Raw genomic sequence first — 15,231 nt, forward strand, 5'->3', positions numbered from 1 at the left:
CCCCGTGTCGGGCTCTGTGCTGACAGCTCGAAGCTTGAGGCCCGCTTCGGATTCTGTGTCTCCCTCTCTCTCTCTGCCCCTCCCCCGCTCACATGTTTTCTCTGTCTCTCAAAAATGGATAAATGTTAAAAAAAAAAAAAAAAGATACTAAAGCAGCTCCGTGGCACGTGAGAGTGGGGGCGGGTTACCCACGGAGGCACAGCGTGAGCCCTGCAGGCAGCCGATTCTACAAAGCAGTGGTGGGAGAGAAAGAGCTTTTATTGGAGTGGTACAGCTGGCCATAGGTGGAGGTCCCAGGGGGCTGGGGGCTGGGGGGCGGGGAAGAGGCTAGATAAAGTTGAGGTGGGTTGAGGCAGGGACGCCACAGCTTTCCTTGTGCTCCTCAAACAGTGTCTCCAGAGCCTGCATGTAGAGCCTGTGGTAGTGGTTGACCTCCTCCTCGGTGGGGCAGAGGACCTGGGGCACCGGAATGGGGCGGCCCACTGCAGGGAGAGGGCAGACAGGGGTGAGGTGCGGGATTGGCCGTACAGCTGACGGCCCGCTCTCCTCCCCCAGAGACGGGCACTCACCCACAGTGGTGATGGGCCTGGCAAAGGGCAGCAGGCCCCAGGAGTTGGCCGAGAAGAGTCCGCGACCCCAGAAGATGCAAGGTGAGTAGCCCGTGAGCTTCTTGAAGGCAACCTGGCACAGGTATTGCCAGGAGCCGGGGGCAAAAGCCTTCAGATGGAAGATATCATTCTCTCCAAAGGAGTACACGGGCACCAGGGAGGCGCTGAGCAGGGACAGCAAGAGAGAGGAGGCGTGTTCGGGCCAGCGGCTCTCGGGGAGCCCCCGGACGGGGCTGCAAATCCCTCCCACGCCTGGCTCCCCTTCCCGAGGCCTTTTCGAGCAAATGACCAAGAAAGATCTGGAAGAAAGGACTCACAATTCTTGAGGAATGATTGCGTACCGGGCCTTCCTCCCCAGCTGAGCCTTGAACCACATGGCGCTTAGGGGGCCCTGACCCCCACCCTGGTACAGACAAAACTCCTCCTACAGCTCCCCCAAAACTCAAGTCCTAACGGCATGACCAGTGACACGAACAGTCGATTAACACATACTTGTAGCTGTTCTTTCTACTGGATTTTTACCCTAAAGTGAGCTAGAGGAAAGAAAGTGCTATTAAGGGGCGCCTGGGGGGCTCAGCCGGTTGAGCGTCCAACTTTGGCTCAGGTCATGATCTCACTGTTTGTGAGTTCAAGCCCCGCACTGGGTTCTCAGCTGTCAGCACAGAGCCTGCTTCGGATCTTCTGCCCCTCCATTGCTGCACCTCCCCTGCTCTCACTCTCTCAAAATAAATAAATAAACTTAAAAAAATGTTTTAAACATATCCATGCAGAGGGGACCCAGGCAGCTCAAACCTGTGTTGTTCAAGAGTCGACTGTATACATTTTCTCATCTAATCTTTGCAACCACAATATCGTTGTAAAATTAGGGATTAGTCCTATTTCGCAAGTAAAGAAACATGTCCGAGGTCTCGCCTTTGAGGTAGAGTCAGAAAGGGATTTGAACCCGGGGCTTCTGAGCACAAGGTCCTGCTACTCGAGCTATGATCCTGCCTCTTTCAGAGAGGGAAGACTGGCCGAAAGTGGGTATGGTGTTGAAACAGAGAAAAAACCCTCAAGTGTTGACATGAGAGGGGGTGCCGGCCGGGGCGGATGGTGGGGGGTGCTCCGTCTGTTGAGCGCCCGACTTCAGCTCAGGTCACAATCTGGAGGCTTGTGAGTTCAAACCCCGCGTCGGGCTCTATGCAGACAGCTCAGAGCCTGGAGCCTGCTTCGGATTCTGTGTCTCTGTCTCTCTCTGCCCCTTCCTCACTCACACTGTCTCCATGTGTGTGTGTGTGTGTGTGTGTGTGTGTGTCTCTCTCAAAAATAAATAAACATTAAAAAAAAAAGTGCTGACATGCGAGGCCAATAGGCGCAGGGCACAGTGTGGGCTCTGGGGACACAGAGGCCCAGCTACAGGGACCTGGATATGTAGGGACAGAGAGCGTGGGCCCCCAGATGCAATGCAAAATTCACCAGCACCCCGGGGCTGGGCACTTGCGCCCCACTCACCCGTGTCTCAGTGCCAGGCGCACGAAGCCTTTGCGATTCCGCAGAATGAGGTGGTGCCTCCCTGGGATTGCATACAGGGCCTCCTGGGCGCCCCCAATTATGATGACCACAGCCTGCCCTGGCTGGGGCTGAGAGAGAATAAAGTCCAGGCTCCTCCGATTCACAGAACAAACCCCTGCATGCATGCCGAGGTGGGGAGCAATCACCACCGGCTCCCGGGCTGCCTGGTCCCTCGCTCACCCTTTTGGCGTGTGAGCCCCACACCCCCATTCCTTCCAAGTCTGCTGTCCCGTGCCCGTGTCAGTGTGACCTATAGTGCCTCTCCCCGCAAGGAGGCAGGACACTTGCCCCAAAGCTACTCCTTGCCACCTACTGTGAGCCCGGCCAACATTACCGCTGGGTGCCAGGCCTGGCTTCATCCTCCACTTCCCAATCGGTCAGAGGCCATACCGCGTCCTACGGTGAGGCCCCCCCCCCACCCTCACCAGACTGCCTCCCACCCGCCCAGCTGGCCGAGTGGGAGGCGGTCTGGCCCTGGTGGGGGAGGGCCGCCTCACCGTAGGACGAGGTATAGTCTCGGTAGATCGGGAAGTAGAACATGGAGCTCAGTCCCGCCAACGTGAGCCGAATCCCGGGGAAGTGCTTGGAGAAGTCGTTCATCTCCGTGTTGAAATTAGCGAAAATTCCCGCGCTCATGATCCCGTGTGGGTGACCACCGATCACATAGTTCCGGTCCGGGGGCAGCTCTGCTGTTTTCACCAGCTTGGGGGCGTCGGGCAGGAGGAGGAGGAAGAGGCGTGGACGGCAAGACAGCAGATGAAAAGAGTCTCCCTCCACCCCAAACAGGCTTCAGAGTTCAAGGTCCTCCCCGGGCCAACAGCAGGGGCAGGGGCTACTCTGGAACACCACTCGGGCCCCCTTCCGCGTGCCCCATTGTCTGAGTTTAGAAAGCCCAGGGGTTGCATAGGCAGGGGTGAGCGGGTGTGGGGGGTGAGGGTGGGGGGAGAGGGAGGAGGCAGAGAGTCTCTGTGGATGGTGACCTCTCACCTTGACCGGAAAATAATCCCTTAGCTCTTTCCACATACTCCAGGTTTTCACGAACGCAAAGCGCCTTCCACCTTGGGGCAGAGAGGTGGGTGGAAGAATGCCTGGGGCGCTCAGCCACCTTTCTTCCTCCCCCAGTGCAAGTCCGGCCAAGCTCACCTCGGTTGGGAGTGTCCCAGTCCAGGAAGAACCACACCAAGTAGAGAACAGAGAAAGACCAGAGTGGAGTGAAGAGGAGGAAGAGGAGGAGAAGGGAGAAGAAAGGACCTGGGTGAAAGATGAGAAAGAAAAGTCACTTCGCTTTTGAGGCTGGGTCATCGCACCCAGCGCCTGCTCTCCTCCCCGCTCAGATCGCCCTGGTGCAGCCAGCCACCTCTGGCTCTCTCCTGCTCCCTTTGCAAGGGGGGCTCTAGCTTTCCTGCCCCCACTCCCTGCTCTCCTTGGGGACCCCGGGCCAGCAGGCCTCTCACCCATGAAGAGGAAACACAGCACGAATTGGTAGGCGCTTATTGCTTCCAGCCACTGCTTCCGCGCGGTTTTCATGGCGAGGCGCAGCGGGGGCGTCGGAGACTCCTCTGCCAGTAGCTCCCCTCTGCCAGCGGGGCTCCAGGGGCCCGAGCACAAACCAGGAAGGTTTGGGCACCGACGGGATGGCTTTCTCCCGAGAAGGCCAAGCCCTCGGGGCCCCCTCGGAACCGCGGGTGTGTGGTGCGCGTTTGTGGAGTGGACGGGGAGATCTTGGATCCGAAGCGCCAGTCTCCAGCATGATCTTTGAACTTGCAAGGAGGTCCTCGGGGTGGAGGTGGGAGGCGACAGGAAGTGTGCGAGGGAGGTGGGGCGTCGATTGTGGAAAGGAGTCTCAGGAGAAGCTGGGGAGCCCGCCGACTGGGCCCCCGCCGCCGGCCCGCCGTGGCCAGAAGCCCCCGCCGAGGCCGTGCGCTCTCCAAGCGCGCGTCCCGGAGAGCAGGTCTCCGGGGGTGTCAAGGTCATCCGGAGGCACGGCCGCGCAGGAACACGCACGAACACGCACACGTTGCGGCTCTGTTCCCACGTTTAATTTCCCTCCCCTCCCCAAGTCGCCGCGGGGACCTGCGTGCCCTGGGGAAGGCGAGGTGCGGGTGGGCGGGGAAGGCGCAGCGCGCCTTGTGCTCCTGAACAGCTGCGTGAGCCTCTCCACCTAGAGCGCGGGCAGCGCGTCCACCTGCGCCCCGCTGGGCCGCGAGCAACGGACGGCAGGATTGGGGGGTGGGGCGGTGGGGCGGTGGGGGGGGGCACTGCGGGCAGAACGGGAGGTGAGAGGGGCGGTCGCTGGCTCCCTCATCCCGTCCCCTTCCCGCCCACCCGCCCGACGGTGAGGGACGGAGTTCAGGCCTCGAGCAGTCGCCCAAGGCCAGCCTGTGGGGGAGGGGGGGGTGGAGCCGGCACGGCAGAGGTGCGGCCCGCAGCCGGGGACCTTCACCTCCCGGAGCTGGGAGCGCGCGGGGCCCGAGCTCCGGGGGGAGCCGGTGCGCGGGCGGGGGGAGGAGTGGGCCGAGGCCGGGGCTCCCCGCCGGTGCCGGGGGGCGTGCGAAAGGGCGGGAGGAGACGCAGGCTCCCGTGGAACAGCCGCAGGGCGACCCTCAGCAGCGGCCTCGGCGCCTCCTGCGCTCTCCGCGCCAAGAGCCCGGAGGGCTCGGGAACTGCTGGAAGAGCTCGTTCTCCCCGAGAGAGAAGACAGGCCCCAGGAGAGCGAGGGGGCATGCCTGACTCTGAGTCCCTCACCCTCCCACCCCCCACCCCCATCCCTGACCGGGGCCGGCCCTCTGCACTCCTCCCGGACAGGGCAGCCCGCGGGTGTCCCGCCCGGCCACTGGCCGCTTCCTCAGTGCCAACTTGACAAACCCCTTCTGATTCCGGATCCGCAAGGTTAGCGCACTCGCTTTTGGGTCCAGCGCTTCCAGGAGCCCTCCCGCGGCCAGGACTGCCACCTGGCCGCCCTCAGGCCGGGACAGCAGATAGGCGGCGCTGGCCTTGTCAGAGGACAGCAAACCTGGGGTGAGGGCAGAGGCAGGGGGCCTGATGCCTGGGTCCTTGAGAAAAGGGGTAGGAGGACACCAGGCAGGTAGAGCTGGGACCCGGAGGGCCCCCCCCCCCCCGCCCAGTGCCCCAGGGCAGGAGGTTGAAGTAGGAGTCGCCAGCTAGGACTGGGGGGTGCTGAGGCTGACCTGCCCCCTCCTCACCACTACACATGGTGTAGTCCCGGAAGCGAGGGAGGTGGAACCAACCTGACAGCCTGAGCAGGTGCGGCCAGAGGCCTGGAAAGAGGCCCAAGAAGCCCGAGGTGTCTGTGCAGAAGTTGCTGGCTTCTGCAGGGAACATACCCCCATCCTGGCAGTGAGATCAGACTTTCAGGGGTGACCAGAGAAGAGTCGGTTCCAAAGCCTTGCCCCCACGCGGCACACTGTTCCTGGGTGCCCCTCACCAAGACAGGAAAGCCATCTTGGAAATGTCTCCAGATGGCCCAGTTGCCCACCCAGGCAGAGCAGTGGCCTCCTGCGTGTGGCCAGTCCCTGTCTCCAGAGAGCCAGACCAGGTAGAGGAGGGCTAGGATCCAGGCTCTGCCTAGGATCGCGGGGCTGAGCGCGGCCAGGCACACCTGGGCTGTAGAATGGAGCGGCGGGGGTGACACTCAGGACCCCCTCTTGCCTGTTGCATGGTTTCAGGCCCTTCTGTCCCGGCTCATTCCTTCTATGCCTTCAAGGGCCCCCAGAGATCCCTGCCCTGCCTCCCTCCTGGAAAGGGGAAAGTGGGTGCCGGATGCTGGGACTCACTCACCGAGCCCCAAAAGAAGATCCACTGAAGGACGGCCACCGCTTGGAGACCCTGCAGGAGGCCGGCACGCTGTGGAGGGGTGATCCCACAGGGGCTGCCATGGGCTCTTAAGCACTCTCCTCATGGTCCAGCCCACCAGCCCTGGCCCGTGGTCCTGGTTCGGCCCCCGTTTCCACCCTCTTTGCTGCACACCGTACCCTTGTGAGCCCCAGGATGAAGAGTTAACCACTCTGTGAACCCACGGGCCCGTGACCAATAGGACCAAACAGAAATGCCCAGGGGTGTGGCCAGGAGCCTGGGGGTGAGGAAGGTGTTTGGGCCTTGGGCCTTTGTGAATAGCCAGGCTGACAGAGGTCTGGGAAAGCGGGTGTGTATCACCAATGGCAGAGCTCCCCACACGAGTGAGAACAGTTAGAAAACTCTTTAGTCGCCCTGGCCGGCCCCTAAGGAGTAGCTCAGGCCTCCGTGGGGGAGACATCCCAGAGGGAAGGGTTTTTTGGCAAAGGCCAATGATTGGTGAGCCCCGAAGAGCACACCCTCCAAGGGTGCCTCACATTGCCATGGTCCTCCCCCCAACACTGGCCAGAGCTGTGGACTGCTAGCTTCTCCAGGTCAGGGAATGACACTTCTTAAATTAAGAAAAAAATTTTTTTTAGTGTTTATTTATTTTTGAGAGAAACAGAGAGACAGAGAGACAGAGACACAGAATCTGAAGCAGGCTCCAGGCCCTGAGCTGTCTGCACAGAGCCTGACACGGGGCTCGAACTCACAAACTGTGAGATCATGACCTGAGCCGAAGTCGGACGCTCAACCGACTGAGCCACCCAGGCGTCCCAGGAATATCACTTCTTTAGAAGAGTCTGACACAGGCCCCATTCGGTGCCTCTATCACTCGCTCTCCTAGCATAAAAGACGTTCCCACTTTCATCCTTCATGGTGATTTTCTTTTTTTTTTTTTTTAACTTTTTTTTTTTAATTTTTTTTTTTCCCAACGTTTATTTATTTTTGGGACAGAGAGAGACAGAGCATGAACAGGGAGGGGCAGAGAGAGAGGGAGACACAGAATTGGAAACAGGCTCCAGGCTCTGAGCCATCAGCCCAGAGCCCGACGCGGGGCTCGAACTCACGGACCGTGAGATCGTGACCTGGCTGAAGTCGGACGCTTAACTGACTGCGCCACCAGGCGCCCCAAAACTTATCGGCCTCCCCGTCGGGGAAATGACCTTCATGGTGATTTTCTGACTGAGGTCTCCCCCAGGCTGTAAGCAACCAGAAGACAGGTCTGGTTCCCATCAGCACAGCTGACAAGTGCCCAGCAGATAGGGGGTGCTCAGTGCATGAGACAGGATGAACCAGCGTCTTCCAGTGCCACAGACTGACACATCGTTGTTTCTGTCCCTGTCCCCTGATTCACTCTCGTGCGGGTTTCCCCCTCCAGGGACCTCACCAGGAGGTATTTTCTCCCGTCCCTACTCAGCCGTCTTCCGTCTGCAGGGAGACCAGGGGGGAGATGTGCTGAGAAGTATGGCCAGAGAGATGCTCAGTCCACATGGAGGGGTGACCAGCCCCACCCATCAAGAAGGCAGGCTTGGGGCGCCGGGGTGGTTCAGTCGGTAAAGCGTTCGACTTCGGCTCAGGTCATGATCTCGCGTTGGTGGGTTCGAACCCGGCATCGGGTTCTGTGCTGACAGCTCGGAGCCTGGAGCCTGCTTCGGATTCTGTGTCTCCCTCTCTCTCTGCCCTTCCCCCCACTTGCGCTCTGTCTCTCAAAATAAAGAAAATAAAACATTAAAAAAAAAAGAGGCGGGGGGAGACAGATACGGGATCCACGGAAGTTTCCAGGTTCCCACACTGCTCTACCATCTGCTTCTGCCTTTTCCTCTTCTCTGGTGTTTGTCTTTGGCGTCCCCTCTACTCTGGTGGCAGAAGGGAGCTGGGGTCAGTAGGGAGGCGAGAGACTTACAGGGACTCAAGGCTTACAAATCCTCCTTTATTGAGAGGGTGAGAAACAATAATTTATCACACGGGGAGCCCTCAAAGCCTTCTCCCCAGGGGTCCTTGGGGACTGTGGGGAGGGGCAAGGGGGGGCTCCAGGAGCTTCCTGAGAGGGCCGCGTGTTGGGGGGGGGGGAGGCGACACATTCAGTCCCAGGCACACCGAACATCCGCTCAGGAAGCGAGGCGCCAGACAGACCCCCTTCCACGGAGGGGGCCCCCGGGAAGGCACAGCGGCAGGGCAGGTCTGGCGGAGTGGTTGAGTGTCAGGGGTCGACAAAGGACACCATGATGTAGCGAGTGCCCCGAGTGGTGGGCAGCCCCTCGTGGTAGTGGGTGAGGCGGCCAGGATGCAGGAGCCCCCAGCCCTTCCGTGGGGACGAGACTATGCAGTCATAGCGCAAGAAGCGGCAGCCACCTCCCTGGAAGAGGACGGGGGACAGAAGTGGAGCGTGAGCATACAGGGGAGGGGGAGGGGGAGGGGGAGGGGGCTGGGCCTGGGGGGCAGACAGCCACAAGGGGGTGAGAGGCAGACAAGGGAGGCCCAGGAGGGCGGGGCAGGCAGCCCGGCGGAGGCGGAGCCGGGAGAGGACATGGTGGGGGGGGGGGGCAGGGTGGCTGACTGAACGCTGTCAGGAGCCAGGGGCGGGACGGCAAGGTCCAGGGGCAGAGTGTGTGCGCGCGCACGCGTGAGCGGAGGGCCCCCGGCGGTGCGGGCTCACCTCATAATCCAGGCCCTTGTGGTTGAGGGCGACGTTGAGAGTGAAGGTGGAAGAGTCGTGATGGGGCCGCAGAGAGGGCTGCTCATCTGGCCGGTAGCGGACCACAAAGTTCATCACCGCTCGGGTCTGTGGGGGGGCGCGAGAGAACAGGCTGGAAGCGCGGCTGTGAGGTTGGGGGGGGGGGGGTTGTGATGCTTCTGAGGGGGTGAAGGCCCTGTCCGGGGGGGGGGGGGGGGGGAGGGGGCGGGGCTGCAGGGGTGTCGCTGCTAACTGCCCCCCACCCCCGGCTGCCCTCCTGCGGTATCCCTTTCCGCGGGCTTCCAGACGCCACCAGGGCCCAAAGGGCGCTGCGTGGAGACTTCCAGCCAGGACCGGGGTGTGGGAAGGTGGAGGCGGGGCAGGGGGCAGCGGCCCACCTTGGTGTGGTAGCCTGGGAACAGGCTCTCTGTCATGGGCCCCACGTACGTCCTCAGCAGCTGCAGCCACTGGTCCTCATAGCCCACCTGCTTCATGTGGATGTCTACGGTGGGCACGTTCTCGTAGCCTCCAGCCAGCCTTGAGTCCTGTGGGCGGCCGGCACTGAGCCCCAACGGGGCGGTGCCAGCCTCCCCCTTCCTCTTGCTCTCGGACCTTAAAGCTCAGTGGAACCTGGGTCTGGAAGCCTCGCCTACTCAGCCTGACTCGCTCCTGCAGGCCCTCTGTGTCTCAGTGAAGACGTCATCTCTTCTGCGAAGCCCCTCGGATCCCCCGTGTCTGGGCCGAGGGCCCCCCCCCCCGCCCCGTGACTCCCACAGCATCTGGGCTGCCGGGCGCAGCCTTCAGAAGTAGCTCCTGCCACTGACTATAGCGGGTGAGGTGCAGGGGGGCTCGGCCAGCACCGCCCAGTGCACCACACTGCCTAGGTCAGTGGCGGCACCTGGGACTTGCCTGCCCGGTTAGTGTTTCTTGAATGAATGAATGAATGAATGAACACGGTTGTGCCCTCTGTGGGTCCTCTCCCCCTTGGGGACCCCTCTTTGGTGCCACTCTCTTGATTCCATGTCCCTGGCTCCCGGCCACACCTCCCTCCTCGGGGAGCCCTCCCTCCTCACTACCCAGCCCCCCTCACCTCATGCCGGCCTCCTGACCACTGGCCGTAATGCTCCATTTCCTCCACCAGCTCGTCGCACATCTGGTCTGACAGCAGCGGGAACCAGTACACGTCTGGACACGGCTGAGAAGACAGGAGAGGGGCAACAGGGCCAGCGGGATGCTCGGTGACCTCTCGGGGAGAAGCCAACAGAGCGGAGAAAAGGCCAGGAGCAGAAAGGGAAGCCAGGGGACGAGAGAAGCCGGGGACCTGGGGACCCGAGCGTGGGGACAGGCCATGGCCAGCGCTGGGCCAGGAAAGGCTGGGCCAGAGAAGGTGGCAGTGGCTCAGAGAACACGGCACAGGTGGCAGGGGGGGTCCTAGAGCCCCGGGTTTGGAGCTTCCTTATGCTAACGGTCCCAGGAGAGAAGAGAGGACTGCTCTGATTGGTGGCAGGGTGGGAAGCTGAAGGCACGTCTGCTCAGCCTGTGCCTTTATCTGCCCGGGCAGAGCATTCTGCCCAGGAGGGGGGTCTGTTTGGAGACCGCTAATCCAGGCGGCAGACTCAGGGCGCAAAGGCCACCAGCACAGTCAGGGGTCCTGTGGGGGGGGGGGTTCACCTGCTCCACGAGTCCCTGCCCTTCCAGGGCCCGGCTGTAGTTCTCGTGAATGTACTGCTCCCGCCAGTCCTGCGGCAGGGGAGGGGTGCGCGCTTTGACCCGTGCCCTCTTCGCGCCATCTGGTCCCCCCAAGGAAGCCCCGGCCCCACTACCACGACCGCCCGTCCTCAGGCAGTAGCAGACCTCGCGGGTGAGCACTGTGCGTGTGTGCGCGTGCACGTGTGCCTGCGTCCTCCTTTAGAGAAGGGCGCGCCGGTTCTCTGAGCGAGAGGCCCATCACTCACCAGGGGGTTGTCGAAGATTTGCCAGAGGTCAGGGTGCAGATGGTCTGTGTCATACCGAGAGGTGGCCAGGAGGCGACCAAATTCCTGCTGATTGCTGAGGTGGAGGAAGATGCCCTGGGGCCGGGTCGGGGGTCAGAGTGAGAAGACACGGGTGGCTGCTTCCCAGCACCCCCAGCATGGGGCCCCCAGGCCCCACTCACCTTGTCGCGCAGGCTCTTACAGAAGGCCATGTCCGGGTCGGTGTCGCTGCCCGAGAACACCTCCCTCTGGGGCAGCTCTGTCCTCAGGGTCTCGCCGCGGATCACGTACGCCTGGGATATATAGGGCACATTCCACACGCCCCTGGAGGCACCCGCACCGGGGTCAGGTGGGCGCGATTCAACCCGGGAGCCCCTTCCCCCAGGGCGCCCGCTCGCCAAGCCGCGTCCCCGGTGAAGCGCCGCTGGTCACGCCACCCCGGTCTCGCTCCGGTCCCCCAACCCCACAGCTGTGGCACTGCGACTGGAGGCCGCGCCGGAGCCCTGGGAGCGGGGCCTCGGGAGGGCACGCGGGTGGCCGCAGGCCGGAGGGCAGGGGCAGGACTCACACTCGCTTCCGCTGCACTAGTTCCACGTAGTCCTCGGACCGAGCGTAGTACTCGTCGGGGCTCAGGGCTCCCCAGAAGTTGGACCACAGCTTCCCGTGGCGGGACAGCATGGGCGCTATCACCTTCCTGTGGATGGGCAGAGGTGAGCCCTGTCCCCGGGGAACAAGTCGGGGGCTCCCCGGAGACTACCTGGGCTCCCTCCGGCCGAACTGGGCAAGCGACCTGTTCTCTTCAATGAGGATGCGCAGGGTCTGCTGGTTGGTGATGACGGCGTCAGCATCCAGGCTGAAGTAGAATTCGCACTCGGGGTCCTGCCGACAGCTGTCCCTGGAGGTGACAGATCAACGAACAGATGAGCTAAGACGGGAGCAGGCGGGGGGGAGGAGGGGGCCGTGGGGGCGGGGGCGGTGCGCTTGCCTCCCCAGGACCCCTGGCTGGGCGGGCGCCCCTGGGAGGCCGAGCAGAGACCACGTGGTGAACGGAGAGGAACGACCGAGGCAACGTCCCTTCCCCCTCCCCCGTCCGCCCCTCCCAGTGCTCACTCACATGGCCATGTCCCTGGCCTCGCCCGGGGTCAGGGCCTCCTCCGGCCCCACGAGCTTCACAGCTGAGAAGTGGCCCTGGAGCTGGGGCCAGGAGTCCGCAATGTGGGGCTCATGGTACACCTCCTGGAGATGGGGGGAGAGATGGGAGGAGCGGAGAGAGAGGGCAGAAAAGATGGCGCCTGAGGAACAGGAGGGGGAAGGTGGTGAGCAGAAGGGGTGTAGGAAGGAGTCTGGGCCGATCTGGTGGGGGCAGGGCCCTTTGGGAGGCTGCGCAGGGGGGCGTCTCACGTTGTTATGCAGGAACAGGGTGACCCTGTCGGGGGGGTAGTCCAGGAGCAGGAGCCGCTGCAGGAAGCGGGGCAGGAACGGGGTAGGCTGTTCCACGAACACGGCCAGAAGCACCCGGGGGGGAGGCTGCAAGATACGACACCTTGGGGCTCAGAGGAGAGCCCAGGCCTCCCCCTGCTGTGTCCTGGGGGTCCCCAGGAGCTTTGCCCCGTGCACTGCTGTCCCGCATGCTCTCCCCGCACCCCCTGCCTCGGTGCCTTGTCCTGCCCGACCCTGGCACCCCTCCTCACCTGCCCCCCCGGGAGTATCCTCCGGTCCCGGCCGCAGAACCCACAGCCTCCCTGAGGAGTCCAGCCATTAGGGACATAGTTTCCCAGGTAATTCAGCTGGAGCTGTTGGAAGAGGCAGTGAGAGGCTGAAGCAAAGGAGTCCAGCAGGAGAGGGGCGGAAAGTCAGGAGGACGGGCAGGGGACAGGGCAGGAGGGGAAGGGATGGACACTTAGACCCTCTCCCATCACCTCTGCCTCGGGGGCTGGGGAGGAATGGCTGTCCAGAAGGGATGGAGGTACCCAGGGGCAGGGGGCAGGTCTGACTGGGGCAGGGGCAGGGTCTGTGGGTATAAACCTTAGTCGGACCGTTCCCATGGACCACGACGGGAAGTGTGTCATAGGCCACATTCCGGATACGCACGCGATTCCGATCAAACTTTAAAACTATCTCATCTGGGGAAGAAAGGGCCAGCTTTACACTCCCTTCCTCTCAAGGCTGCCAAGCAACAGATGCTTCTAAATATGGTGGGCGGGGGACCCCGGCTTCTCTAGAGGGTGAAGGACTGTGGCTCCAGGGGGGGCGAGGATTGGCTACCTTCTCTCTCCGAGGGTACTGACCAGGCTACTGCCACCCTGGGGTGCTCCACCACACTACCTGGGTGACCGGGGCGAGTCCCCAGTCCCTCGGAAAGGCAGCGTCCTCACCTGTGACAGGTGGTAACCCCAGACCCTCCCTTTGTAGGATTGTTGGGTTAAACGAAATTACAGAAGTAGAGCCCCGACCCAGAGCCTTGGCACAAAGTACGTGTCCAACAGATGCTAGGCACAGCGACCCCCTCCGGCTGCCTTTCTCCTCACCCAAAGCCCCATTGAGGTTCTGAAAGATCCGGGATTTATGATCCAGATTGAGGCTGAGTTTCTCCTGCATGGGATGAGATGGGGCAGTTAACCGAGGAGCGGGCGGGCCATAACTCCCCACTCTTTCCACTTCCTCCCTGAAGCTCTACAGCCCGCGTGGCGCCTGCAGCCCTGCGGAGCTTCGAGGGGCCGCCCTCCCCGCCATCCCCACCCTCAGCCCTGGGTCCAGGTAGAGCCGTGTGTAGAACAGCTGGTCGTCATCATCATCCTCGTACTTCCACTGGCGGACGACTCGGTGGATGGTGGGGGCAAAGCCGATGAACCCTGTGGGGGGTGGGGAGGTGCTGACTCCGAGACTCTTAGGGTCCCAGACACCCGTCCCCACCCCCTCTCTAGCCCGAAGGCGCCTGGAACATCCCAAGCCCCACCACTCTTGGCCCCTCAGCCTTGGGCACTCTGCCACTCACCACCAGAGTTGAGGAAGCGCTTCCCCGTGCCCACCTCAGGGTACTGCTCCGCCAGCCCCCACTCGGGCCAGCAGAAGCCCTCGGCAGAGAAGAGCAGGCGACTCCCACTCTGGACGAACTTCTTCAGCAGCTCGGAGGGGCTGCCGGCCAGAATCACGTCGTAGCTGGGCGAGGAAGAGGGGCCTGAGCAGGACAGCCACTAGGAACCTCGGGATCCTTACCCACCCCTCCAGCTTGCCCCTCCGCCCTGTTCCCCAGCCCCAGCCCGTTTACCTGTCCACGAACATGATGACCATATCCTCCCGGTCAGCATATTTCTCCATTTCCTTCTTTAGCCACCTGACCTTCTGTCCTCCACCAACCGTTCGGGCCACATCACCCCCTCGCCACTCCTGTCCCAGGCCCAGGGTCTGTGGGGGGTGGGGGGAGACCCGCGGTGCTGGGGCAGGGCTCAGCCGGCCCGGTGGGCCCTCCTGACCAGGCTCACCGTGGGGCCCCAGGCATCCAGCCCTCAGCCCGCTCCAGGGGCAGCAAATCCCCTCCTAGAGGCCACAGGGCATTCCTCTCCTCACCCGCACTGTGTAGTTGAAGAACTCCGCTGACCGCAGGAAACGCCGGTATCCTTCCGTCTTGGCTGTGGCCACCGTGATCACCAGCAGCTTCTCTGTCACCAGCCGGGAATTGGCGCTCGGGACCCGCTCACCCAGCTCACTGCCCCACGAGTTCCGCTCACCGCAGGCCCCCTTGCCCTCCCTCCGACTCTGCCCCTGTCCTTCTATTCTTTTTATTTTTATTTTTCCGATTCCCTCTTAAACTCTTCTCAACCAAAACTTCGGCTCCAATTGAGAGCTGGGTGGGAGAGACACCCAGGAATCCGGGATGAGTTCACATGGAGAGGCTGGAAATCCCAGCTCGGGGTGGAGGTGTGGGGGGGTGGGGTAGGTGGGCGAGGGGCCGCGCGATTCGTCCCACGGAGGGCCCAAGGGCTTGGGAGAGGCCGGCCACCCCCTCCAGGCCTCCACCCCCCCCCCCTCGGACCCTGCGGGCAGACACGCAAAACCCGCATCCACTCGCCGCTCCCGGGGCTCTCACCTGGGTTGACCGGGTCTCTGCCCCGGGGACGGTCGGAAGCAGGGGTCGCAGGAGGCGGGAGCAGCAGCAGCAGCAGCAGGATTCCCAGCAGGAGCCGGAGTCCCGGGCCCCAGGAGGCCATGGCGAGGAGCCGGCAGAGAAGGCACAGAGGCCCGCAGGGCTCCTGGGCTGTGCGCCTGGATCCCAACTCCGGGGAGGGGCTGTGGGCAGAGGGACCGGGGCTGCCTTGCGGCCCGCTGTGAGGAGGTACAGGGCTCGGGCTCCGCCCTGGAAAAAAGGCGTAGCCCGAGGCTACTGAAAACTCGAGAAGCCGGCGCCGTAGACAAGGCGAGGATTGTCCCCGGGCGTGAGCGCGCGGGCTGCACGGAGCCAGCAGAGGGGGCGCCCGGCCGGGAGGCGGGGGCTCGGGCCGGCGGTCGCGAGCCGAGGACTTCGGTCTGAGCCAGCCCGGCCCAGCGCCGCCTGACACACGAGGAAACTGAA

General features: G+C 62.8%; 2 protein-coding genes across 2 annotated transcripts; both read right to left on the bottom strand.

Annotated features, from left to right (window-relative positions):
- Window positions 1-327: 327 nt before the first annotated feature.
- Window positions 328-3,686, bottom strand: MOGAT3 (monoacylglycerol O-acyltransferase 3). The gene is made up of 7 exons (XM_047089115.1): window positions 3,614-3,686; window positions 3,303-3,410; window positions 3,147-3,217; window positions 2,657-2,861; window positions 2,100-2,274; window positions 570-772; window positions 328-482 (listed from the first exon to the last, which is right to left on the bottom strand). Exons 1-7 carry the CDS (start codon window positions 3,684-3,686, stop codon window positions 328-330), a joined length of 990 nt encoding a protein of 329 aa, XP_046945071.1.
- Window positions 3,687-7,923: 4,237 nt separating this feature from the next.
- On the bottom strand, window positions 7,924-15,175 carry PLOD3 (procollagen-lysine,2-oxoglutarate 5-dioxygenase 3). The gene is made up of 19 exons (XM_047089276.1): window positions 14,749-15,175; window positions 14,229-14,320; window positions 13,930-14,066; window positions 13,657-13,820; window positions 13,401-13,513; window positions 13,190-13,253; window positions 12,687-12,784; window positions 12,353-12,454; window positions 12,063-12,188; window positions 11,776-11,897; window positions 11,452-11,556; window positions 11,230-11,355; window positions 10,844-10,985; window positions 10,644-10,757; window positions 10,360-10,428; window positions 9,779-9,883; window positions 9,087-9,233; window positions 8,671-8,796; window positions 7,924-8,370 (listed from the first exon to the last, which is right to left on the bottom strand). The coding sequence occupies exons 1-19, from the start codon at window positions 14,867-14,869 to the stop codon at window positions 8,215-8,217; spliced, it is 2,229 nt and encodes a 742-aa protein (XP_046945232.1). The 5' UTR covers window positions 14,870-15,175; the 3' UTR covers window positions 7,924-8,214.
- Between the last annotated feature and the right edge of the window lie 56 nt (window positions 15,176-15,231).

The sequence above is a fragment of the Lynx rufus genome, unplaced genomic scaffold, assembly GCF_022079265.1.
Source record: "Lynx rufus isolate CCGP_SWC_20201006 ecotype Redwood Valley unplaced genomic scaffold, mLynRuf1.p SCAF_27, whole genome shotgun sequence".
Classification (NCBI taxonomy): Eukaryota; Metazoa; Chordata; class Mammalia; order Carnivora; family Felidae; genus Lynx; species Lynx rufus.